Here is a 26,775-nt window from a genome sequence, read left to right on the forward strand (position 1 = left end):
CTTATCTTCTTTAGCTTTGAAGGGGTGGGGTGGGGGGGGGGAGTAGCGGAATAGAATACAGAAATAACTGAGCTTTCCCGCTTCAAGTAATTTTTAATCTGATCAATGTTATGAAACAAAGAAAGCGTAACAAAGGGAATCTAATTTGCTATAATAATAAGCGTTACAATGCAAATAAGAGACTGTTCTTTCCAGGCCACGGGTACGAGAAAATGGTGATTAATGGGAAAATAGTCTACACTTTTTGACATGAAAATCAGACTTTTAAATAAAGACGTCAACAGAGGAATGTTTGCACTCCATTTAAAGCAATGGCGTATTTGCTCAACATCAAAAGACATAAACATCCTGTCCAACATGTCTCCGCCCAATGTTAATCTAATCGCGTGCATCTAAAGTGCTGTCTGTCTGTGTAAATGTGGGTGCGTGTGTAATGTGCAGTGGAAGGCTACAAGTTCCCGCTCAAATTGCATTTTTCCATGATATAATAAATAAGATCAGGCTAATTCGTTTTCAAAATCCTTCGCACGATGAATTTGACCTATGATCTGTACAACTCACTAATAAAATCAATATTTCTCAGGCAATGCGTGCACATCTCTTAACTGGGAATGTGGCTGCGTTCTGAATTAATCAACCATATTAAAAGTCATGTTAAATGGATTATGATGGAAAAAGGGTTATGCTTGATAGGACCAAAGTTAAACTATTTGGCCAGAATTCCGAAATCTATATTTGGTGCAAACACGGTACCGCTTGTCACTGAAAGAATACTTTTGTCAAAGCATGCTTATGCATATACAGATTTTGATTTTTTTTTCAGTTGAGTTGGGCAGGTGATAGGTCACATCAGGGTGGAAAAACAATCAGAAATGATTTGTCTTGGTTTTTACATCATGAAACTGACATTTGAACAGGGGTGTGTAGACTTTTTTAATCAACTGTGTGAGGGTGTGTGTGTGTTCCCGGGAAATGTGGACAAATGCAATTAAAGTGTGGCATGCGTGGTCAATTTGAAAATACAAATAAACGTGATGTCCCGGGGTGGTGTGAAGGAAGCAATTCAATACATTTTGCGTGCGCCGTTGCGAGGCAAGATGAAACTGCACGATGTCTGCTTTGATAGCTTGTGATCACGCCTACAACACTACAAAGGCTACAAAATAGGGTTTTCATGTGCACTTTTTTAGGACAGCTGTCATGCCTTAGCGCTGTTCTTAGTGAAAGGTAAACACATTCACTTTTCCTAGACATAACAGTGTGTGTGTGTGTGTGTGTGTTTGTGTGGGTGGGTGGGTGCTGTCAAACTGCAAAACAGCATCCCGCAATCAACGTAAATGACAGTGACCATTGCTTTCAACACAACAGGGAGGGAAAGGGAAATGTTAGCCGGTTTAAAAAACAGTGTTATGTGCTAACCACACCACTGGTGGGAGACATCATTTTTTTAAAGCTAATTTTGAATAGCCTCCATTGGCATATACTTTAACTTAGTTCACGAAGTTGAAATGCAGCGGCTTGTGTGTGGCGCACAGGACCGACCGTGTGTGGTGAGGCAAGGATTAGCGGAAAGTTGTTAGCGCTAGGTTAGAAGAAGATGAAGCGGTGCAGTGAAAATCTGTCGAGGAAAACTCGTGTGTACGTGAGTGTGTCTTGGGAGCACATCCTGTGTTCTCCTTCGGAAGGTCAAGCACTGAGGACATTCTGGAAAACAGGAAGTGTGCTGCAGATTGTTGGCGAGCTCATCCTGAGCTCTGTGACACTTCACAAGGAAAAGATGCAATTATTCAACAGTAGCACTGTACATGATTACCACTGACCTTGGGTTAGCCACCCTTGTGTGTGTGTTTGTGTTAAACTTTGTGTGTGCGTGTTTATGTTATACTGTACATGTATGTGTGTGTATGTGTGTGAAATCTTCCAAGGAAAGCCTGTATGTACAACTGTGTGTGAGAGTGTTAGGTGAATGAATCTATGTGCATGTGTGGTATGTGCGTGGGTGTGTGAGTTTGTGTCTGTGCGTTCAAGTGGCTGACTGTTTGGGGAGTGTGTCTGACTGTGCATGTGTGGTGTGTTTGTGTGTTTGCATTCTGCATCTATAAGTGTGTGTGCGTCTGCATGTGTACTGTGTGTATGTGAGCATGCGTTACTGGGTAGCAGCCCTGCTCGCATGTGTTGGCGGCAATACACGGCTTGACCTGCTGACCAGCGGCGGAAAAGGCCGACAAAAATAAAAGGAAGAGAAACCTTCCTGCATGACGTCCGCCGGGTATTGTTTTTACCAGCTCTGTTTAGGAAGGTTCGAGGCAAAAGGAAGCAAAACAAAAAAAAATTCACAAACTTCAAGTTCGCAGGTGCTAATAAAGCAAAGTTTTGTTGCTTATGTTATCCAGCAATGTTGGCCAAGCTAACAATTGAAGCACGTGTTAAGGGATGGCACGGCGGCCTTCACATATTTATCTAATCTGGACGAGAGTACAACAGAGGGCCAACAAGTTCACCTTGAAAATGAAGTGGAAAAAAATGTGAAAAGAAACCAAATTTAAACAGCTAATATTAACATACTGTATACCCTCTTCACGTTGCTATCGAGATAGCTACTAAACCAAGCGTTGTAATTTACGATCTGCTAAATTTACTTGCAAACATGACTGGTTTCTTCCACTTTTAGCATCTTACAGCCAACGGGATTAGTGTCTGAACTAGCCTTTTAATAAGTTAGATCTCTGCAACTAAAATGGAAGTGAATTTTTTACAGAGATTTCAACCAATGACGTTAGCATAAGGTAGCGAGTAAAATAGCCTTTTGCTAATTTAGGATCTACAAGCTATACTCTTAAAGATGCGTATTTTCTTCCAAGTTTAGCATTTTGTCTCCAACGCGGTTAGCATCGTTTTGTCTTTGCGTCACATAACCCAATGAGGCTTTAGGAGCATTTACAGAGGATTTTTGGAAGGTCTGGAAGCCGGGAAGACTGCTGGCAGGAGCTTCTGGAAAGTCTTGTTGCACACTCAGCACCTCCTCGCACCCCGGTCGGCAGTTGAACTGGCGGAGGTGGCAAAGGGACGCGTACCCACCCTGCTTAGCTTGTTGAGTCTGGTTGAACGTTAACTCAGAGGATTAGCACCTTGCACAGGAATGCGGCCTTTTGTCTGAGCCTGGGTGATGTCATCAGTCTTGTGAATCACATGACCTGGTATTGTGAAAGGAAGAGTAGGAGGAGGGTGAGGAGGAGGTTATGGGTTGGACATTAGCCTAACTCTCGTTTGTAACACACACCCAGTCTTGAAACCTAACAATTTTGTTTTTTTTACCCTGGCTTCAATCCTTATCTTGAAACCCTAACCTTGGTTTGAGACCCTAACTTGTGCACACAACTTTAATTTGACACTTACATGTTGTCTTGAATCCATAAAACAATTTTATTTTGACACCCTATACCAAGTTTAACACTTTCTGAAATGCAACTTTCAACACTGTAAAAAGAAACTCCGATTCTCGTTTGAACGATAGTTTCAACCGCGATTGGCGCGAAACGATCCAACCGATGTTGCTAATTACGAGCGGGAGCAGATGATTAAAAATAGACCCCGACGACGGCACTAGAAACCCAAACACTTTGGTCTTGGAAGAATTCAGACGACTGCTGATGTTTGCTGTCTGATTCCAGTCGGCAACAGACGAAGGAGCGCGCCAGCCACAAGAGTATGCTAATCCAAAGCATACCACAACCCCACAAGACAAACACACACACACACACACACTAAAAATTGAGGAATGTTTTGATGCGTGTTGATCAATTTGACACAAGTGAGACATTCCAGCTAGTGTCATCATTGCAACTCCTCGTTATCATCTTGTGACTAGTTGTATTCTTGATACAGTACTAATTAACCCCCCAAAAAACCTAATTTAGAACCGTGACAGACTTGAAACACGAACCCCTGTTTGAATCACTCATTTGAAACCATTACCCCTTGTTGAAAACTCTCATTTTTAAACCCCTGCGTAGGTTTGAAACCGTAATTTGAAACACTGACCCTCACTTTTATTTCAAAACATAACAATGGCTCAAACCTTTCTTTAAATGATTTTTAGATTCCCTACCGCTGTCTTGAAACCGTGACCCTAATTTGAAACCCGCACACCTGTTTGAAACTTTAAACTTGATTTCAAATCCAGGCTTGAAATCCCAATTTGAAACTCAGGCCCTAATTGTATACAGTAATCCTTGTTTGGAACTCCAACCCTGTCTCAAAAGCTAAACCTGAAACCTGAATTGAAACCCGACCCCAATTTGAAACCTTAATTCTTATTGGAAACCTTAACCTTGCTTTTCAACACCCAATGGAACCCTAAACGTTTAACTTCAATGTTTGTTTCAAATTTTAAACCATACTGCTTATTTGAAAAATTAATGCCCGTTTGACACCCTAATATAGAACTGACTGAAACACTAAGCCTTTCTTGAAACCATAATTTGAAACAATAAACCCAATTTGAAAGACCGACCTTTATTTCAAACCCTAATTTGGAACTAATTTTATTTGAAAGCCTTAGCCTCATTTAAACCCCCCCAAACTAAACTCACTTAGCCAACAAACTCCATGCATTAGCCTGGGAATGGGAGCGTCGCCGTGGCAACAAGTTAGGGCCCAGTTGTTCCAAAGCAACACAAGTTTGCAGCTTTCCTTTTTTTCTCTGTAGCTTTTAGTTCTCATGAGGCGCACATGACTTGTATTTAGCCCCCCCCCCCAAGACACACACACACAAACACACACACACACACGTTTCCTGTTTATTCCTGTCGAAAGGCTGAAGGGGGAGGGGGGACAGCTATCCAAGTTGGGGAGTTGGGGGGTCATTAATTAAGGGGGGCGGCATTGGGTTTCTAGAAACATCCGACTCGGTCACGCTTTGGCCAGTGAAGCTAATGAAGCAGATTAATATTTACCCAGAATGCTTTGCTAGTTATCGGACGGTGGTTTAGTGTCTGTGTAATTTTTTTTCGGGAGGGCACGTGGAAACTGTGTGCGTGGGCATGCGCAGAACAGACGAGGCTTTCACACGGGGAGAAAGCCCACAGCGCCCTCTGTTGGCGTTGCGTTGACAATACAATTATTGGTCACTGCATTTTGGGACACCATCCAATCAGCTCCAGTGCAAAAGTAAACTCAAAATGTTAACTCAGGTTAACTTTTCACTTTCTAGGTTATAGCCAACATGGTTAGTGTGAGATTATCCCTGTCACTCGGAGCCTTGTGACCGCGATGGTTGGAGCTGCGGATTTGTTTTCCACCCTCCTGTGGCTGCTGATTGTGATCATTGAGGGGGCGTTTCGTGTGTGTGCAATTGTGTGGCCGTGCAGGATGAGGCAAGATTGTTGGTTCCTTTGTTTGGTCCTCTTGCTTTGTTGATTGCCGCCGCGGATGTCGCGGTGTGACTTTGTTTGCTTGGGTTGTCTTTGGTTCGGCAGCCATCTGCACCCATCTTGGGCTGTGCCTCCATTGGGCTTTTCCCAGCAAAGTTGCTTTGTAGCTACCTTGCTACTACTGAATTTTTGAGATACTCACCTCTGATCTTTCAGGTTTAAAGGCCTGTGTGTCCACATTAGAAGAAATGCATTTGGACAATGTATTATGGACAGAGTGAAGAGAGGCCGAGACAGAGTTGGACACAAAGCCACTTTATTCGGTTGGGAGCGAGTGGACCAGTTTGTGGTCCGAAGTACCTACTCTTCTGAGGTTGTCACGCAAAAAAAAAAAATTGTCCTCATGCTAACTTTTTTTTTTTTTTGGCACCTGTATCATCAAGGCTCCAACATTTCGCATTTGTTATTACCTCCACTTTTCGCACAGTTAAAGACACTACGCAAAAAGCAAAAAAAATGACAACATGACGGCACACTAAATGTTTGGCGCGCACACACGAAAAGGAACAAGAAGTCATATCTCCAAGATAGACGCTCGTTGTGGACGATCCCTCCCGACAACGCAAACCTCACCTTGACCTTTGTTCCTGTCGGAAAGAAGCTTCCGTATTATCCAGGAAGTCCCTGCTAGTGTCTGCTCATCAGCGTTCATGCAGTTGTCTGGGACTTCAATCTGCAGTCCTCGCCGAGTTTAGGGAACCCCCCATATCGTTGCCCGCGCTTCCGGTGGGCGAACGCACCTGGCCGATCTCCTCCAGAGCATTGGCCAGGGAGTCCAGGTCGGCCGAGTCCTGTTGCTGCGCCTCCCACAGGCTCAGGATTACCGAAGCGGGACTTTCATGGTGGGCGAAGTAGCCCAAGTTCCTATGGGGGTGAGAAGCCAACTATTAACTTTGTGGACTCAGAATGGACTTGGACTTTTGTGTCTCAAAATTGATTTGGACTTAATAAAGGCGGACTTGACTACAGTCCTGCCTTTGTGTCTTCCTGGAGCGTAACAGTGCAATTTATGTTACGACCACTAGGGGACAGTGTTTCCTCATAATTGGATGAGGGCAGTTAGTCCCCGCCTCCCGGTGTTCTTCCTTATCCCTCCCAGTGACCGATCTGCAAATATTTGCAGAAATAATTGCGTGAATCAGCTTAACGAACCCACGAGACCCCAGAGCCTTTTGTCTCACTCCATTCCTGTCGCTCTTTTCCCCCAGATTTTCTCAGAGGTCATCGTCAATCATCAAGTGTTCATGCCGGTAACGAGCAAAGCAGTCAAGGTTCCCCGCGGTCTGCCCTTTCCGATCGGAATCTGCTATGCCAACCGGAACGCTGTCACGCCTGCTTTCCCCGCCCGCCTCCGCATCTATAATGAAATCAGCGGCGTGGGTGCGACCGGAGGCTTTGGTGGCTGATGGCAGATCAGTCCCGACTCGTTCGCTTGGATCCCACGCACTAAATATGCATTTTGGGATTCTGCTTTTACCTGCGCGTGGGAGTCCATTCAGAATTTCATCCATCCATCCATCTCCCTAACCGCTTGATCCTCACTAGGGTCGCGGGGGGGCAGGGTCGCAGGAGCCTATCCCAGCTGTCTCCGGGCAGTAGGCGGGGGACACCCTGAATCGGTCGCCAGCCAATCACAGGGCACACAGAAACGAACAACCATTCGCACTCACACTCACAACTAGGGACAATTCAGAGTGTTCAATCAGCCTGCCACGCATGTTTTTGGAATGTGGGAGGAAACCGGAGCACCCGGAGAAACCCCGCGCAGGCCCGGGGAGAACATGCAAACTCCACACAGGGAGGCCGGAGCTGGAATCGAACCCGGTACCTCTGCACTGTGAAGCCGACGTGCTAACCACTGGACTACCGGGCCGCCCCATTCAGAATTTAAACGGTCTATTTCCTACCTGTCCACGTGCAGCTTCTTGGCTAGGAGGCGCCAGTCCTTGCCTTTGGCGCCATCAAATGTGGCGCTGATTCTCTGGCGAATGGAGAGAGGGATCTTGAAGGCCCGTGATCCCGCCCGGGAGGCGATGGAGCAGTCAGACTCGGAAGAGAACGGGATCGGTATCTTTGGGTTCTGGCAGGGTGGGGGTGCGGGAGGGGGGAGAAGACCAATTTAAGAGGTCCAATCATATTGAGCCTACTTCACCGTAACTTGTTACGATGAAACACAAACCCCATGACCACAAACAAACAAATCTAAGGTCTCACCTCGGGCTGCACTGTTGTGTAGATCTGCAGGATTTGCTCTTCACCTTGAACTTGACGCACGCTGATCTTACACGAGAGAGGAGATGAGAAGAAGGAGGAAGAGGAGGCGGCGCTGATCCGCTCCAGGGAGAAGGCACACTGCAGGGCGCGCTGTTTGCCCCACCACACCTGGCAGAAGGAGAACTCCTGCGGAGGTGGAGCAAGAGGAGAAGGAGGATGGCAGAGGAGTAAAGGGGGCGGGGACGTTAAGGAGGAAGAGAACGAGGAGGAGTCAGAGGAGAAGATGATGTTAGAGAAGAAAGGGAAGGAAAAGATGATGGAGGAAGGATGAAAAGAAGAAACACGAGGAGGGTGAAGGAGGACGAGAATAAAAGTATGCCATGATATTTGAGTTGCAATAATCCGCAGAATAAATAAAATAGTCCAAAGAATTGACCTGGCAGGTGGTGAAAGGCTTGATGTTCCACAGCATCTGCGGGACGTCTTGGATGTTCACCTGCAGGCCGAGTGCGTTCCCGCGGAATGACAACACTTTCGGCTCCTCCAGCAGGCGTCCGCCTCGGACGCGTTCGCCTGCCGTCACCTCCTGAGGGCGGCAGAGGGGGGTACAAATGTCACAGTCGCGACAATTCGCTCCTTTTAGACAAAGTCAACATAATCGTCAGAAAACTCAAGAGATGCAGTGACGCGGGCGATCTCCCTTTGCACCGATTTTTTCATGATCATTGCGAAATAATCCAGAGTTAAAATCGAAAAACTGCCATAGATGATTGGCCCCTCGCTTTATGATACATGATGACAACTACCTTGGCTAAAAAGAACTCAACCTGGAAAGCGTGCGGCGTGTCGTCCACACAGTAGACCCTGAGGATGAAGCCCCTTGGGTTGGCGGTGTCGGGGCTTCCGAAGGCGGACAGTCGCAGGCGCTTAGCGGCGTCCGGTCGTAGCGGCTCGCCCACCAGGGCGTAGCAACCGGGCCGCTCCAGCAACACGTGGCAGCGCTGCGCTTCCAAGAGGCAGTAACAGGAAGTGCACGGCTCCTGCACGCACATCACTTCCTGTCAGAAAGCACACAGAGAATCCAGGCCGCCGGGTGAGCCCGCATGTGGGTTTTCACCGGGTGTCAAACTGTCGCCGCTCTGATTTTTAAGACAATAACTTCAAATTACCACCCACGGGGAGCGATAATGAAAACGGAATTGGGTGACTATCACCGGCATGTTATAAGGAAAAGATGAGCTGCGCATAAATTAGAGCCTTTCGGGTTTTATTGGGTCGCAATGCATTGAAAGCGGCGGAGCCATAATGTAGTGGTTCTTGACAGTTTTTCATTAAAACGCCAACCCGCACAAAAAAATAAAATAAAAATAAACAACGCGAAGAAATCCGCAAGGGCACAAAAGAAAAGTTGAACGCGGTTGCTCATGCATGCGTGCCCACAATTTATGCGAGTGAATACAAGCGCGCACTCCCTCCCCCGCCAGTGAGACGACTCGAAATAATCTACCGAGCAGAAAAGCAAAAGATGCACGTACGTGTCGCTCACCTCCACGGCAATTCGTGACTAGCGACGCTTTTCACGATAGACATTAACACAATGTAAAGAAAGGACAGTCCTTTCAAGTTACTCACGATAACCGACACTTTGCACGATACAGTTGTAATGAGCAGTCGAATAGGAAATAATCCAATTAGGGGGAAAAAAAATATGATTAACTCATTCACCCCCAAAGACGTCTTTAAACGTCTTTTCAGACTTGTTCCAGAATTGGCTGGTACTGAATGAGTTAATGCGATCGCACTTTTCAACAGATATTCCCGATCAAGGCCATACTGCCCAATAGAGAGAAAGAAATAACCCTATCCCAAAAATTTTTTTTTAAATCCATCATTCTGTTGGAAAAAGAAGCTTTCAGATGCATTCCTATCATGTACCCTAATGATAAATCTACATATTTTAGTCAGCAAGGGGTCTTCGAGTTAGCGAATGAAATTTGCAGCAGGGGACTCGACGATCTCATGGCGCTTTAATGGGCAACGGCGACCTCCAGTAGTGTTCGAATCGCTAATTCAGAGAAATTTTTTTGGGGGGGTTACATCAGAAATCTTTCTCGTTATCTCACAGCAGTCAGAGGCACAACACCCGCACTTTTTCGTTGTTTTGATAGACGCCTTTTGTGCGTGTGTGGATGTGTCATTCCGCCTCAAAGGCGCCCCCCCCTCCCCCACAACCCCTCCTCCGTCCTCCCTCCCCGCATGAGGTCTCCGCTGCCTTTTGAGGAGGTCACTACACCATTAAAAAGAGCGCCGTGGATCCGCTCGCCATACAGATGAATAGAAGGTGTCGAGATGGAAAGTGTCGAGGTGGAGGATGTCAAGATAGAAGGTGTCGAGATGGGGGGGGGGGGGGTGTAGGGGGGTTGAGATGGAGTGTGTGCATTAGAAGGGGGCCGAGGTGGAAGGTGTTGGGGGTCAAAAAATGTCTCCATCACATTTTTATTTTGAATCAGAGTCACTTGATTTTAAGTACCCGCTATGATGACATGTGGAGTGGAGCAGCGTTTCAAATGAACAGAGTTCTTGTGGTTCCATAAAGGCATCGAATCCATAAATGAGGCCTTAACTGGCATAGAAATGTATCAACTCAATCTTTCAAAAGTCTTCAAAATGTGAAGACACGGTGAGTGGGAAAGTCATTTTCTTGCATGCCAACTCGCCGCCGACGCTCATCTTTTCCTTTGTCAATCAATTCATCCCTCTCGCGGTCTCCTTCCGTGGTTCATTTATGAACAAATAGTTCCCATACAAAAAGGCCTTAAGAATCTGCAGCTTGAATAAACGACAAGCATTTTTTTTTGTGTGCGACTTTTATGTCTGCCTCTCATCTTTCACACTCCATCACACAAACTCCAAAATGTTATGTAGTGCGATAAAAAACAAAGCTATTGCTGTTACATTTGGCAATATATCGTTGGCCCTCGGGATTATTTTGTCTCTTTGTGACCTATAAAAAGTCATATTGTTTCATTTGTTAAAAAAAACAAAAAAGCAATCTTTTTCACCCGATGCCGATCATCTGAAAAATGCTTGATGAACTCGGATGTATCGGCCGATATGGTTGGATCGCGACGCCCTGATTTGAAATGGAGGGAATTGTGATGGAAGGGTGTCGTTCGGGATGACTGACCTCCCATTTGCGGTCCTGCGTCTGCCTCTTGAGCCGTGTGATCCAGTGGTCGGCGGCCGCCTCACAGCAGTGTGCCATGGTCAGCACCACGGGGCACGACAGCTCCAGCCCCGGCGGGCCGTACGTGACGGCGGGACTCAGGAAGATCTCCGATCCTTCGCCCAACGCCGAGCTGTGAGTTGGAACACTGACTAATCAACCCGAGTGACATCACACAAATTTCACATCCAATACTTTTTTTTGTGCGTTTTCTGCGGACCTTCTTACCTTCCAAGTCTTACTCTGACACAGAGACCATCAACAGTGTTGACCACTGAAGACATCGGAATATCAATAGTCATCAGGCTAACGAACGGATCGGTTTCGAGTCAGTACGGGCGTGTCACATGACAGCAGGCGCCATGCGATGAAAATATAAGAAGCTCCTCTCGCATGTGAAAGTGAGCCGGGAAGTCAGCAACAAGAAAAGAAAGGAAATCCGATTTCTCCGTCCTGCCGGACTTTCCCCGCCTTTGGGCTGATAGCGGTTGATTGACAGCTCGGCGCTGTAACTCCGGCAGCTTCCTTAAGCGGCACACTGCATGCGTCTTATCGCACCGCTGCACAGTGCTGCGCAGCGCGCAACTAGCACAGACGAGCGGAGAGCCGAGGCTCGGCAGTGGCTGAAGTCAGAGGTGCTTACAGTCATCTGTGGGTTAACGACAAACTTCAAACAAGCCCGAGTCGACACTTGGTCTCGATGTGGAATTAACTAGAACCAACTGCTCGACCAACCAACTAACCACAGACTATGCGCAGCTAGCTAACCAACCAACTACCCGACTGACGAAATAACTGACTAGCAAACTAGCAAGTCAAGAGACAAGCTGACTAGCTGATAAACTAGATAAACTACCTGGCTGACAGCCTATACTACCAACTAACCAACTTTTAAATTATTAACTCACTGACCAACCGACCGACTGACAAGATAAAAGAACTTCCAGCTGACTAACTGAACGACAACAAACTAACTAGCCACTCTACTAACTGCCTGACCACGGCGCCCCGGTAGTCCGGTGACATCTGTGGGTTAACGACAAACAAGCCCGAGACGACACTTGGTCTCGATGTGGAATTAACTAGAACCAACTGCTCGACCAACCAACTAACCACAGACTATGCGCAGCTAGCTAACCAACCAAGTACCCGACTGACGAAATAACTGACTAGCAAACTAGCAAGTCAAGAGACAAGCTGACTAGCTAATAAACTAGATAAACTACCTGGCTGACAGCCTATACTTAACTCACTGACCAACCGACCGACTGACAAGATAACTAAAAGAACTTCCAGCTGACTAACTGACTGAGAACGAACTAACTAGCCACCCTACAGTTAGCAGTTAGCCTTACTAACAATCTGGCAACTTAAATGCTAACCAGCTAACTAACCAAACAATTAGATAACTGACTAACCTATTAACCAACAACCGACAATAAAGATGACCTTGAATAGACAAACCGACTGACTGACTCGGTCGCTCACAACTAAGCGCCTCCCTCAGCGACTAAACAACCAACGACTAACAGTTTGCTCACCTGCCGTCCTCCTGGTTGACGATAACCGTTGTCTCCCACGTGGTATCCTGAGCGATCCCCCCGGCGGGTACCAGCAGACTCACGCCTGTGCACAACGTTGTTGTCATTAGCACACCTGCGCTACGTGATCAGGAACACGTATAGGAAGCAAACAATGCAGGCTGACTGTATGTCGGAACCCTTCATTAACCCTTTCGTGCACAAATAACGATAACCTGATAACCTGATTAGCTGTCAAGTGTAGTAACCGCTGTCCCTGAAAGGGTGAAAAAGCCGGAAGCTCCTCAGCTAGCAGTAAGTGTGTGTGGTATTCATGCGAGAACCTTCAGATTTATATCACCTTTTAACTTGTATTAAATGACATGCTTTTGAAATCAGTTCTACTCCAGATGAATTTCCAATTTTTTTTCCTCCTGCTCAATTTTTTTTCGATTGCTATAAAAGTATGACCTTTAACGTTTTGAATGACTTCTTGTCGCGGATTGCTGCATGTTCCCGGCGTTCAAGGTGTTTGTGTGCTTTTCGGAATGGCGGAGGCTGACTGAGGTGATTGCGTGAAGGCCAAAACTGTCGGCCTTCATCTGTGGAGTGAATGAAAAATGAATGTTCTTCGCCGGATGGATGACATTTTCTCATTCTAGCTTTGGGCCAATAACGACAAGGTCAAACGTTGTCGAAACGCACCCGCCCACCCTGCTCGCCAAGGGTGATTTTTTTTTTTTTTGGGTGGCGGCCTAAAGAAGGAACAGAGAGGTGGAGCCAAAAAAAGGTGGATGGAATCAGATGACAGAAACAAATGGGGAAAGTCAAGGGAAATAAAGTTGAAAAAAGGAAAACAAGAAGAAAAGACAAAAGGGAGCAAGGACGGAAGGAAGAGGAAATAAAGTGTGTGCACCCGTGTTTGGCACCACCAGGCGTCCTCCTGCGTGACCCAACACAGCCGTGGCTTTGTGCCGCGGCCTGACGACAGGTGCCGGCACCCCCTGCGGACCGAGAAGGTTCCTCTCTCCTCGGCCCAACGTGGCGCCCACCACGGCGCCCCGGTAGTCCGGTGACAGGCCCCTCGGAAATGTCTGCGGGTGGAAGTCTGAACCCTCCGTGATCCCTACGCGTGGGGGACATCGTCGGTTAAATGAGTACGAGTAAACGGAGTACTCATCCCTCAAAACCTCTTTTGGTATATCTGTAGCTAAAAGAGAGAGGCTGACCTTTGACCTTGAGATCGGGCAGGGGGTCCAGGAGCTCCTTGTCCATGGCGTCGTGGAAGCACATGGGGCTGGTGTACGTGCGGGACACGCTCAGGTCGGGCTGCAGCGACGAGCGGATCAGCAGAGGGTTGCCTGGCGGAAAATAATTCAGTCAGGTGAGGGGGGAACAGCACCTCGCTGGTCATTACAGGTATTACAGGTCAAACGTGACCTGTAATGCCAACCTTTAAAACAAATTCACATTAAGCATCACGCGCATAAAAAAAATAACATATTTAAAAAGCATCCATGAATTATTCAGACGAATCATACACACACACGCGCGCACGGTAATACTTTGAATCGCTTCATTCTTCATGTTAATTGGAATGTAAATTATAATATAATGTATATGCATACATAGAGTAGATGTTTATTTATCGGCGGTGTCACCTTGTCGCGATGTCTTGAAGTTGAAGGACTGGAAACCCCCGGCGAGGGCGGACGAATCGATGACGTCCACGCCGTAGTCGCTGCGGCTGCGGCGGTACATGGTGACGCCCACTATCAGCAGCGCCACCGTCGCCGCGCCGGCCACCAGGCCGGAGTAGAGCGCCACGTCGCCCCCGCCGATGCCATCGACGCCGCTCTCCACCACACCTCAAAAACGCAACGGCAACTTTCACTCACAAGTCCAACCGGTAACACCCTCAAGAGCTTCATTGAGGTTCCTGGACTAAGTTCTGCGCTAAGGCTTTGGGCATAATCATTGTTTATTGTATGAAATGTACATGAAGAAAATTGTATCTTGTCCCAAGCAGAAACGAGGACCGAAGACCAAGCACTGAGCGATCGCAATGGGCTGCTGGCTTGTTACATGAAGATAAGGGACATTGGGAGAAATCCTCTCAGCAGGATGGCGCGCAAAATGGGGGTGAAAAAAAAAAATTAAGAACTCTCATTATCATGTTCCCACTGGCAGGTTAATTGAGGGCTTGAAAAGTTTGGGACAAACAAAGTGAGTAGAAGTCACAACAAAAACGCCTAAGCTCGGTGGAACTTTTTGTTCTTGAAGCTTGTATTTCCCAAAACTACAATAAAATGAAGACGGGTCCTCCAAAATGACAATCAATTTCCCTCCACGGCATCAGGAACTTTTAGTTCCCTGTATTTGCAGTCCTTGGAAATAGTTCAGCAGACACCACCTCAAAACTTCATGCGACATTCAAATTCAACTTGCATATCGACCTCTAGCTCCGGGATTTTCATTTTTTTAGGGAGTTATTTGTCCTGTGGACTTGTATTTTTTTGGAACTCAATTGTCAGGTGCGTCTTTTGGTCTCTCCAAGCCGCTCTCAGAAATACATACTATGAAACTAATGAGTACAAGGTGACGACCCCACTAGCGGGTCTTGTTTGGGGTCGGGGCTAAGAAATGAGTCCAAGAAACTACTCAAGTACCATGAAGAAAATATACACGTATATACAAAAGCTCACCTTGCGGTTTGGCATCACGCAGCAATTTCCCATCTGAAAAACACACAAACGTCAACCACCGTGTATATTATATATATATATATATATATATTGCGCGTCGTCCCGCACGCGGTCTGTCCTTCCGTTTGTCCCTTTTCAAAACGTACCTACTTCACCGCGCCGCCACTGCGCCGCTCAGGCAGTGGCTCACTACGATCGCGCGGGCATCTTAGCGAAAAAATGTTGTCTACCCACAAGCATTGCAATGACATTGTTAGTTATTTAGTAGAGCTAAACATCTCTGAACAAAAAGTTGAACCAAGCAACAACACTTTTGTGGGCCGAAGGCCCGGAGGGCGGCGAACCAGCTAGTGGTCCCATAAAATGCTGCGGACAATCGCAGCTGCTACGATGAGTGTTCTCGCAGTTGTTTAGATACATGAAATGCTATTTCTCACTTTGTGTGCAGAGGCCTCCTGTGCAGTTGTCAGTAGCCAGCGTCACGCCGTCGCACAGCCGCCCGCCGTGCTTGGGTTCGGGCGCCGTGCACTCGCGGCTCCGCCTCCTCTCGCAGTTGCCACCGCACGTCGACCATTCGGTCCACGCGCCCCAGCCGCCGTCCACTGGCAGGTAATCACAACCAAAACGGCGTGAGCGTGCCGCGTCGGCGTTGACGTCGCGTCGCGGGCCGCTTACCGGGACACGGCGAATTGCAGGCGCTCTTCTGCACCGAGACGCCGTCGCAGAAGGAGCCGCCGTTGAGCGGCGCCGGGTTGGTGCACGTGCGCGTGCGCTTGTGGACGCCGCGACCGCAACGCACGTTGCAGGGTGACCAGTCGCTCCATAACGACCAGCCGCCATTCACTAGAAGACGAGGAAGTCAATAAAACGGGATCACGGGAGAAGTAAATCCGGCGACGTTGGAGTACGGTATGTAGATATTATATATCGTGTATATTTAGCTGCTTCTTAAAAAAAAAAAAACATCGAGGGAAGTCGATCCAGACGAAGATAAATGATTAGTTTAGGATTAACGTTTGTTTACTTCGACTGGTGCGTGGTAGTTGTTCAGTCCATATACACACAGAAAGAAGTATAAAAAAATGATATAAGCACTAAATTGGAAAAGAGCTGCAGTATAAATCCCATCTCAGTGTCCCCCGGGGGGGTTCATCGGGAAGACGACGACGATGATGAACGGTGGCGACTGTCACGTTTGTCCGTGATTTGCGGCCGCCAAAGTGACGCGTCAGCTCATTGGCTGTCATCCGACGGGAAAAACGAGTCGTCGGGGCCATCATGAACATTATGGAAATGACTGATTGATGGGGGGGGGGGGGGGGGGGCCTTTGCAAAAATAAATAAATAAAATAAAAAAATAGAACCTGATTAATTCCTGCAGTGGCTCCACGGCCTGTCTCTAGCGACTAAATCACACGGAAAAGCAATAAAACACAAATTACTTGCAACCAAATCTTTAAAAAAAAAAAAGAAAAAGAAAAAAAAAGAGCAGGGTTTTATTCGCTCACCAAAGACGACGACGGCAGCTGTGGAGCTGCGGCGCTTGGCCACGATGTTGCTGGCGACACAGGTGTAGTTTCCTGAATCGGAGAGTTGCGCCTGAGGGATGACCAGACGGTGGTCGCCTTTGGGGTCTGTCACGCCGCCGCCGGTGCTCAAAAGCTCGTCGTTTTTCAGCCATTCCACCTGAAGACAACAAGAGCAGAGATTTGCGTTTAAAAGAGAGCGGAGAGGAAGAGAACATTTTGCTGTAATACTTCACACACGCGGCCCGGTAGACCAGTGGTTAGCATGTCGGCTTCACAGTGCAGAGGTACCGGGTTCGATTCCAGCTCCGGCCTCCCTGTGTGGAGTTTGCATGTTCTCACCGGGCCTGGGTGGGTTTTCTCCGGGTGCTCCGGTTTCCTCCCACATTCCAAAAACATGCGTGGCAGGCTGATTGAACACTCTAAATTGTCCCTAGGTGTGAGTGTGAGTGCGAATGGTTGTTTGTTTCTGTGTGCCCTGCGATTGGCTGGCAACCGATTCGGGGTGTCCCCCGCCTACTGCCCGAAGACAGCTGGGATAGGCTCCAGCACCCCCCGCGACCCTCGTGAGGATCTAGCGGCTTGGAAGATGAATGAATGAATACTTCACACACTTATATATATATATTTTTTAGCGAGTTATTAACGTTTTGATGCTATGCTAGAGATTGGACAAAAACTCCAGGAGAAAAGCGTCTTTGAGGGACTGCTGGAAATGTACAAAGTGGACCTAAAATGGATATTTTTCACTAAAAATGGCTGCCTTCGTCTTTTCAGGCTTGGCTTTTTGAGACTTTTTTGTGGGTGCACCATGCCATGTCTCCTAAATTTCATGTTGCTACGTGCAAATGCCTTCGAGGGTTGACGTTTCACAATGTTCCAGAAAGGAACCACATTGACAATTTTTCGGCTTTACACACACACAACGCCAACTATAGATTTTCACCAGGCTGAACATTTCTGCCAAATCTGGTCAATTTTGTCCTTTGAGAAAACCCTTAAAAATGGCGATTCCTTTGCCACTTTTTCTATGGCGTGCTCAAGCCTTGATGAAGGACACGCCGCTGGATGCTGGTCTCTGCGCTTGAGCGCTGCTGTAAATTGACATTAACGTCAGGAGCTTTTCATCCGCGGTGAGCGCTCTCCGATTCACGCCGCTCTATTTGAGGATTAAAAACTCGGTCCCGCTGGGAACACCGCGTGTTTGTACACCAGGCGCGTGTGTGTCGGTGTGCGACCGAGCACTCTGTGCGCTGTGTTTGACGTCCAGTCGCTGAGGGATTAGCGCAGCAGCCAATAAACTCCGTGATTGCTTTGCTCTTTCTAAGACACCCCCAGTTGAAAGGCGGAAAATAAGAGAACACACAGGGATATCAATAAATCAGGAGTCATGTCATCATGAGAGCTGTTTTGATTTAACTTTTTTTTTTTTAAACCACTCTACGTGTCGGTAATTTAGCGCCCCCGCTGGTGGGCCGCGTCGCCCGCTCCACCGAATTCGTCCGCCACTTTTGTCTCTGCTGACTTCCCCGCCTGGCGTTGTAATCAAGATCTGTGCCGCCAAGCGTGTGCTATTGGATTATTCTTCGACCCACACAATTACGTCGACGGCGGCTTTCTACCCCCCGTTGAAAAGTCTCAGGCTGTTACAATTTAAAAAAAAAAAAAAAGAAAAAAAGACAAAAGCATGAGACATGAGAACATTATGCTGAGCGTTGCCACGGAGACGAAGGTCAACCGCTTTTGCCGCAGAGAGAGAAAAACCACGGGACTAAAGCTCACCGATTACAAAGCTTTGCTTTGCTTTGTAATCGGTGGGGAATATCGGCAGTTAATATCGGCAATTATGCTCAGGGGACTCAAATGCAACCAAAGGACAAAACGTGCATGTTTTCAGTGCGGGTGTGCTATTACTTTTCTCATTCATTATTTATTGCTGCGAATATGTCTGACTTTTTCGACTGTAAAAAGGCTCGCTTTTAGATGGGAACTAATGGCAATAATGCTCAGAGTACTCAAATGCAACTAAAAGACAAAATGTGCCTCTTTTTTTCGGTAATAGGCATGCTATTACTTTTCTCACTTGTAATACTGAAAGGAAATGGGAAATGTCAGATGTTTCTCGCGAAATCATGGCACAAGCTGAGATTGTGGCTGTGAGCAAATATTTCTTAGAATGTTATGTCTTAATCTGTGAGTATATGTTCGGCAATGCTCTGTACACCAACATGTCTTTGGTGAGAATATGCTTGAATGTGTTTAGCATATGTTAATATGTGGTAATTTACATGCGCAATAATTTTTTAACTTGTGATAGCATGGGCTAATGTGTTACCATGTGTTATCTATTAATTTGGCTGCATGTGTTAGCACATGTCAGCACGTGTTAAAATGTATTCCTGAGTGTAAATGGGTTACAACATGCTAATGTGTTACAATTTATTTGCATGTGATTATATGTGGTACACGTACTAATTCGTGCAAGCATGTAACATGTGTTGGTGTGCTAGTATGTGTTATTTTGTATCACGACCCTAGCATGTGTGTGAACTTCCTTGTGTGTGTGCGCGCTGAATGATTGATGATAGCCTAGTAGCGAATAGTAGCATGGCAGCATGTTAGCACCGCACTGACGCATTGTGGTCATCGGTATGTTGACGCACTGATGCGTGAGACAAAGAGCAGAGTGCAAGTAAATAATCCATAAAGTCAAATCCCAGCAGCAGCAGGAAATAGCTCGTGTCCAAGTTTGAAAAGATTTTCGCTTTTAGCAATTGAGGTCACATAGCTACTCAAGAGGGAGCTGTAAGCATTGAAATCCTGTTGTGTCGTCATAATTGAAAAAAAAAAAACAACCTTTAAAAAAATTATATATATATACATAAATTGAGCTTATCCGTCTTGAAGCCACACTGAACGTTACAGCGGCCTTATGGTTGCTGTGTGATGTTAATGAAAAGAAGAGGCGTCCATGTTATCTGCTGCCTTGCTGTGATAGCAGCAATAAGCTTAGCACGCCTGATAGCAAAAAGAGCTTACGTCTGCTTTAGTCTTGCTGAGGAGAGGACACTCTTTTTTTTTCTATTAGCTTTTTTTTTTTCTGTACACAAGCTCGAGAAGTTTGAAGATACAAATATCATCTGACTGTCCCGAACAAATCTCCGAATATAGAACACGAGGTCAAACTAGGTGGAGAAAATGCACTTAACACAAAGAAACAACACGCTAAAAAAATGCAACTAACACGTGCTGGGCTTTGGCAAATTACTAAACACATTCAAAAACACACACACAACACGTAAAAGTTTAAACGCTTTTTTGGGGGGTGGGGGGGTGAGCTGGTGATAGCATGTTGTGCTATGTTAAGTTGAACATGCCGCTACGCTACGCTAACAAAGCTTCCTCTTCAAAGAAGACTCTCAGAAAGAGTCCCCATTCCAATGATGCCTTCCCCAGACGCTTCTCATATTTTATTCATTTTTATTGCTTGACAACGACGCGACAATGACACAAAGAGTCTGCATGAGGCTGGAGCACAAGTCGCTAACATGATACAATGACAAAAAAAAAAAAACATGAGCTTTAGAATAGAATAAACGGAGACCATTACCACGCGTTTGGGCCATGGTGATAATATGAATATGCCTTTCTATCTGTTGGCCTTACACCATCAAGTTTGGGCTCTGTACACCTGCTAGCATTGGCATTAGCGTGTTGCTGTCAATCAAAGAGGAAACGGCAGTATTGAGTTTTCAGTAAACTTAAGCTTCAGACTTTGACATCGATATACCACAGACGGAGGCTCAGCGTGATACCACATGACTCACCGTGATGGCGGGTGAGAGTGCTGGTTGCTTTTCTTATTGTTCTCCTCATTGATATTCATTTTGATATTCATGAGGGAGAAATTAAAAAAGGCCGTGTGTCAAATACAACAACCCACATTCGAAGAGGGAATTGAAACAAGGCACCTGAATAAGCCACAGTGGGGTGTGATATTTGATATACTTTTTGATTCCGTCTTTGCTCGGTTTTACATTCATGCCATATTAGGTTTTTTTTAAAAGTAATAATAAAAATATAGTGCAAAAAGCTTCTGTGGCATGTAAAAAAAAAAAAAGAAAAATTCTAATTTTTATACTCTCTGAGATCCACGAATAATTGACATTCATTTCACTACCATGGTAGGGAAAAAAAAAGCAAATATGTATTTTTAACCATTTAAACAATTTAAGGAAATATTTTCCTTTCCCCCCCCCCGCCTCACTTGATTATGAAACCATTATTCCATAAATGACCAACAGTCGTATATTTTTCTCATCTGCATGGCTCGGAAGACTGATATATCTTCTGGCGTGAGAAATGTAACCATGAGGGTTATCGGCATGGTTACCTGGGCTACGGGTACACCATCTGGCGGCCGACAATGCAAGACGATCATGCCGCTCAGGGGCACCTCCAAGCCTTGAGGGTCCTGCTCAAAGTTCTTCCTCAGGTCTGAAAAAAACCAAAAGAAACTTCAGAAGCGCCAAGAGTCAGAAAAACCGCACGCTAAACAACAAACGTCAGGACTTACAGGCGATCCGCACGGATGCCTTACGGCTTTTGGATGTTCCCAGGTGGCTCCAGGCAACACAGAGGCACCAGTAGTCCTCGGGACCGTGGAAGTCCTCCACCTGCTGGCGGGACACGTTGATCATCACCTCACGGATCTTCAGTCCTGTCAGCGACATAAATATAACTGTTAACATTGGTTAACAGGTTTGGTGTGTGAAAAAAAAAAATATATATATATATGGGTGGCCCGGTAGTCCAGTGGTTAGCACGTCGGCTTCACAGTGCAGAGGTACCGGGTTCGATTCCAGCTCCGTCCTCCCTGTGTGGAGTTTGCATGTTCTCCCCGGGCCTGCGTGGGTTTTCTCCGGGTGCTCCGGTTTCCTCCCACATTCCAAAAACATGCGTGGCAGGCTGATTGAACACTCTAAATTGTCCCTAGGTGTGAGTGTGAGTGCGAATGGTTGTTTGTCTCTGTGTGCCCTGCGATTGGCTGGCAACCGATTCAGGGTGTCTCCCGCCTACTGCCCGAAGACAGCTGGGATAGGCTCCAGCACCCCCCCGCGACCCTAGTGAGGATCAAGCGACTCGGAAGATGAATGAATGAATGTTTTATATATTAAAAAAAAAAAAAAATATATATATATATATATATATATATATTATATATATATTATATATATATATAATTTTGTTTGACTTCTTTGCCAATCAAGGCCAAACTGTTATCATTAAATGGCTTGTTTTGGTTCAGATGATCATAATATTGGCAAAAGCAATTACTGCATGAAAGGAAACTGTGAAATTTCATACATCTGCCAAGAAAACAATAAAAGTAAGAACTTTTACTTTGGGTCAGCCGGGCAGGCTCAGTCATTGTGACTGGGCCCTCAAAGGCAACTCATTATTCTGGCAAATGTATTCACCAACCAGACGCTCATCATCCTGCGGCACCCCGAAGCCGCAATTTCCTGCGGGTAGAATAAGCTCGTCAGCTATTGTGTGGCGTAATTGAAGGCTTTTAAATGTCCATCGCTCCTCTGACAATTACATATTTGAATGCAGCATGACGTGATGATTTCGTGTTTCATTTCCTGACGAGTTCAATCGTCACCTTCCTCTCGTTCGGCTAGTTGCTGCTGATAGAAATCATTTAATAGTGACTGAAATTTAAGGAGATGTATTAATGTGCGTTTTTTGGGTGTTCAATCATTCAAAAGGATATATCATGGAAAACTGACTTTTTAATCCCTCGTATACATAATAGATATCTGGAGTGGTTTCCCACATATCAAGTGTGAAATTGAACAAAAGTAGTTTTAGCTGTCTGGCTCCTGATTTATCAAGATGCATCTGTGAGCAAACCTGTCGGAATCATGAAAGATTGTGATGTAGCAGCGGGTCTAATTAACATAACCACCCCATCATTGTTTCTCAGGAAAGGACAGCTTGAATGAAAAAAGTTGGGGAGTAAAAGAACCGCCTGAAGCAATTTCATGTCAAAGCCAAGAGGTAAGCAGAGATGCAGTTTTAGCACAGATTAGCATGAGCTTCTGAAATGAATATTCAGCTATTTTTTTTATATCAGCCGGAGGATATTTGTGTGTGGCGTCATGCGCCACACCACGGCACGAACTGACAAGCACGATTCGGTGGCTTGGTGATGAAGTACTGCTTCCACCAAGGAAAATACAACCCATGCATTTAATGTCTTCATGGGTTCTTGCAAATCCTAGCATGTAGCGCATGCAGCAGACGCACGTCGTAAACTTTGTGCCGCTTATCAGCAGCTAACTCTGTTAGCAGATGAGAGTATGTGCTAACATTGCGGTTTGAAGCGTAAGCGCCGTTTATGTAAATTAGCCACACTGCCATGTAACCGATTTGATCCCAGGACCTCTCCACTGTGAGGTGGACGTACAACTACTACCACATATGCTGCCACACAACACTTAAGTGTCTCTTTTAAATGACAACTGCTTTAAGGCCACTGTTAGCACGGTTATAGCTACACGAGCTTACTAAAAATCGGTTTGCTACGTGACCTCGTTGTCACAAGAGCCTCGAGCGAAAAGCACGCCGGGAGGCAGGCAGGCCCTGCCCTCACCTCTTCGTCTGCATCATCTTTATTAATGGCCGTGCAAGAGAACTGATGAATAAACAACAACATGCATGAAGATGATGTAGCGTGTCACGCTGCAGGCACACAAGGTGACTCGCACGGCCTGCAGGGCGCGCGCACGCATTCACACACTCGCACATACACACGCGCACACACACACACACCGCCATTTTCTTTAGCTTGAACGACATTTGTTTTTCAAAGAAGTAGTTTCATAGAAGTGAACTAATGCTAGCAAAATCTTCATCTGCATCATATTGGGTTAGCAGTTAGCATGAATCATGTTCGAGGTTGAAACACAACTTTGAACATTTGTGTACATTTTTAACAAACATTAACAACCAATAAGCATTGGGGAAGAACACTAAGAAGACAATGGAGACGCATATATCGGCATGAAGTTCAGGGTATAAACACAATGTTGATCTGTACATTTTGACTTTGTAGCATGAGCGGTTAGCATTAGAATCAAGGTCGGGGGCACAAGATTCCTCTTTGCAGCCACTTAGGTGTACATTTGCCAATTACTCAAACTAATATGGTCATTACGGATTGTTGTGTGTAGAGTTTTGAAAAAAAAATTGAATATTAATTATGCTGCTGCAACAGAACAAAATTGTACATTGTACTCAAGGGGTGAGTTCTGCTGTGACGGTCACATGTTCATCCTTCCATCATACTTTCAAAACAACCACCATCAAAGTGTCTTCCTGGAACACGCAGACAGCATTGTTGTATTATTTTTATGGTGGGCGCATAATTGTGTTCTTTCCCCCTGGCCAAAACATTGCCGCTCCACCACTGCTCATCTCTTATTCATATACCTATACAATGTTTAAAAAAAAAAAACATCCCACAGTAGACACGTTTCCATTCTGCATTAGCACCACCAGACGACCCTCAGCCTCCAAATTATTAGGTACATGTGCAGTTTGTGAAGCGGAGCCTCTTAAGCGGTTCCCTGAGGTGTTTAGAATCGAAGCCCCAGCGTGTGCACTGCGAGACTCGGTTGTTTTCTTCATCGCTGGCATCATGAAATATTAAAAAGCAACATGCGTTGAAAAGATATCATCTAACGTGGACTGCCATAGCTGCTGCTGCACGTGAAAAACGATTCGTGAACATCACGTTACGTGTTTGCTGAAGCGCTCTCGTCGCGTCGCAAATCCACGTTCGAGCTCGCTTTGGCGAGACCCGTGGTACAGTTAGTGTGAAGCGAGTGTCCCTTGATAGGTATTCATAATAACGGGCAAAGGAAGTGGACGGCACGCTTGGTCCAGAGTGGACACACGTAGCGTGCCGAATGATTTAATACGATAGAAGTGAAGAGATGGATCAGAAATAATCCACAAAGTAAAGAAAATAGTGATAGTGAAGCGAATGTGATAGCTCAGCCTGAGCAGTTCATGCGGAGCAAATGGAAAAAGACACACGGACAACCTTTTCAACAAGGCTCCGCGCGAGTGCATTTGTCTTAAAAGGATGTCCAATCCAACTTCAAAGGACAAACAATTGATCTCAGGCCAATTGAGTCAGAATCAAATCTTGTGTTCTGGATGCAAGCTCGAAAGAATCAATGTCATTAATTTGCCATTAATTGGTGAGCGTTCGCTCCGCTGAAGCATCTCGGGTAGCTCCTCTTAACGGATGCCGTGGGGGGCTCTCGGCTCACACCATTTTTGTGTTGTGGAGCGGAACACGTGGGTGGTGGGGGGAAGAGGATCTTTTCAGCTCCAGTTAGATCTCCGGCGTCATTAATTAACAAGACAGGCCTGCGCATCCCCCCCCCCCACAAAAAAGAAGGAAAACATCATCGTTCTGAAGCAAGGGCAGGAAGAACACCCGACCTTAACAAGCGCTGTGATGAAATATCACCCTGAGGCTTTTGGAAATACTGTTTGGTCCGGTTTAAGGAGAGGTACTGGGTGAGTTCAAAACACAGATGTAACTTGTTGGCTCAAGATAGTTTAAAGTCAAACAACGGCCCGCGGGCCGGAACCGGCCCCCAAGGAGGCTCGATCCGGCCCGCGGGATAATTGAAAAGTGAAAAATGCATTAAAGATGCAAAATCAATATTTTAAATAAAATGCACATCGTGGATTATGCGCTAGGGGGCGCACTGCAAGAAACCCCTCGCCTTGAACTCAGTGGTTTCAAAGCTGCGGCCCGGGGGCCACTTGTGGCCCACAGGGTGATATTTTGCAGCTCTTGTGAATTGACTATGAGGTGGAAAAGAAAATATTTCCCGTTCCCCATTCCCATTCATGTCTTTTTTTCAAAACCTGGCATGAGGAGAAAGGTTGGTGATGAGAACAGCCAATTGCAAGAAAGACAGGGATTTTTTTCGGTTTGTTTTTGTTTTTGTTATTGTCATTTTGCACCAGGGCATCTGGATGCACAGAAGAAGTTGCGGCACTCAAGAAAACATCTGTCGTTACTCAATTTTACATGCTGAGTATGCAAAATACTCTGGAGATGGGAAAGAGGACCAGGTGAAGAGCTTTGTATTTACCTGTCCCCAGGTCAGTATGCTCACGGGACGTGTGCTGGCTCTGGTGGACCCACTCGCCATTGCACTTGAAGAAGATCTGCAGGGCGGGCCGGGCCTGGCAGCGCAGCTTGATGGGGTTGCTCTTGATGATGTACGCATCCACCGGCTCCTCCACAAAGCGCGGCAGTGTGCCGGATGGACCGTGCTGCTGGCTCTCACCGCGAACGCCTGCACAGCGATCAAATCAAATCACAGTCAGACTCGACGGAAACACTTTGCACGACATCAAATCACTCAAACACTTTTGACACACGGGCTGTCAAATTGCCTCCGCGGTGTCAACTGGTAAAACGTCTCCATCCATCAAAGTGCCGTCATTCCAGAACCACTGCCATCACATAACTGCCATCATGTGACCAGCCGGTTGTTATCTAATCGCCGCAAACGTTTACCTCATGTGCCACATTAGCTGGCGAGAGAGAAAATTTATAGGATAATTCAACGACAAACAGGAAGTAGAAGGCAGCGGTCAAAATATTAGCGTAACTAGTTCTGCTAACTAACCCTCTAACTTGAACTTCGTTTAAAGAGAGGCTACGTGTCGTCGACACCCAGTCAAAATGACCATAGACACGCAGGCACGCACACACACATTCTCACAAACGCACTCTTTGGCGGTGGTCAATTTAGGTTAGTCTCGGAGGGAGCGGTTGCCGAGTTGGATCGTGCACGTGAAAAAGAAAAATCCTCCTCATCAAAGACCGGGGTGAAGAAAATGGTGGGAAGACGTGACGATGAAAGACACATGTTTGCTCGAAATGTGACGGCAACATGTGTGCTCGCTCGTTAGCACGCAGCGTGTTTTTATTAGAAATACACCACCCCACTCCCAAGGGGTGGGCGAGCCCCCTACGGGGGACGTGCATTATGATACAACCAGCTTATACTGTATGTAAGGTTTGCAATATGTACTGAAGAACGTGCA

The 26,775-nt window shown here is 46.2% G+C and overlaps 1 protein-coding gene across 4 annotated transcripts in view; it reads right to left on the bottom strand.

Annotated features, from left to right (window-relative positions):
• Window positions 1–5,671: 5,671 nt before the first annotated feature.
• LOC127591374 (netrin receptor UNC5D-like) overlaps window positions 5,672–26,775 on the bottom strand; it is a 96,402-nt gene continuing 75,298 nt past the window's right edge. For 3 of the 4 annotated variants that reach the window (XM_052051476.1, XM_052051477.1, XM_052051478.1), the window contains 17 exons: window positions 25,812–26,018; window positions 21,200–21,343; window positions 21,017–21,120; window positions 16,606–16,783; window positions 15,773–15,940; window positions 15,535–15,699; window positions 15,098–15,130; window positions 14,054–14,260; window positions 13,622–13,753; window positions 13,309–13,518; window positions 12,414–12,498; window positions 10,834–11,005; window positions 8,474–8,704; window positions 8,083–8,232; window positions 7,647–7,832; window positions 7,340–7,512; window positions 5,672–6,296 (listed from right to left, as the gene is read on the bottom strand). In XM_052051476.1, the coding sequence (XP_051907436.1) occupies window positions 6,101–6,296; window positions 7,340–7,512; window positions 7,647–7,832; window positions 8,083–8,232; window positions 8,474–8,704; window positions 10,834–11,005; window positions 12,414–12,498; window positions 13,309–13,518; window positions 13,622–13,753; window positions 14,054–14,260; window positions 15,098–15,130; window positions 15,535–15,699; window positions 15,773–15,940; window positions 16,606–16,783; window positions 21,017–21,120; window positions 21,200–21,343; window positions 25,812–26,018 (2,741 nt within the window). In that variant the 3' untranslated portion in view covers window positions 5,672–6,100. The remainder of the gene's footprint in view (window positions 6,297–7,339; window positions 7,513–7,646; window positions 7,833–8,082; window positions 8,233–8,473; window positions 8,705–10,833; window positions 11,006–12,413; window positions 12,499–13,308; window positions 13,519–13,621; window positions 13,754–14,053; window positions 14,261–15,097; window positions 15,131–15,534; window positions 15,700–15,772; window positions 15,941–16,605; window positions 16,784–21,016; window positions 21,121–21,199; window positions 21,344–25,811; window positions 26,019–26,775) is intronic. The other variant, XM_052051479.1, reaches the window with a different exon arrangement.

The sequence above is a fragment of the Hippocampus zosterae genome, chromosome 18, assembly GCF_025434085.1.
Source record: "Hippocampus zosterae strain Florida chromosome 18, ASM2543408v3, whole genome shotgun sequence".
NCBI lineage: Eukaryota > Metazoa > Chordata > Actinopteri > Syngnathiformes > Syngnathidae > Hippocampus > Hippocampus zosterae.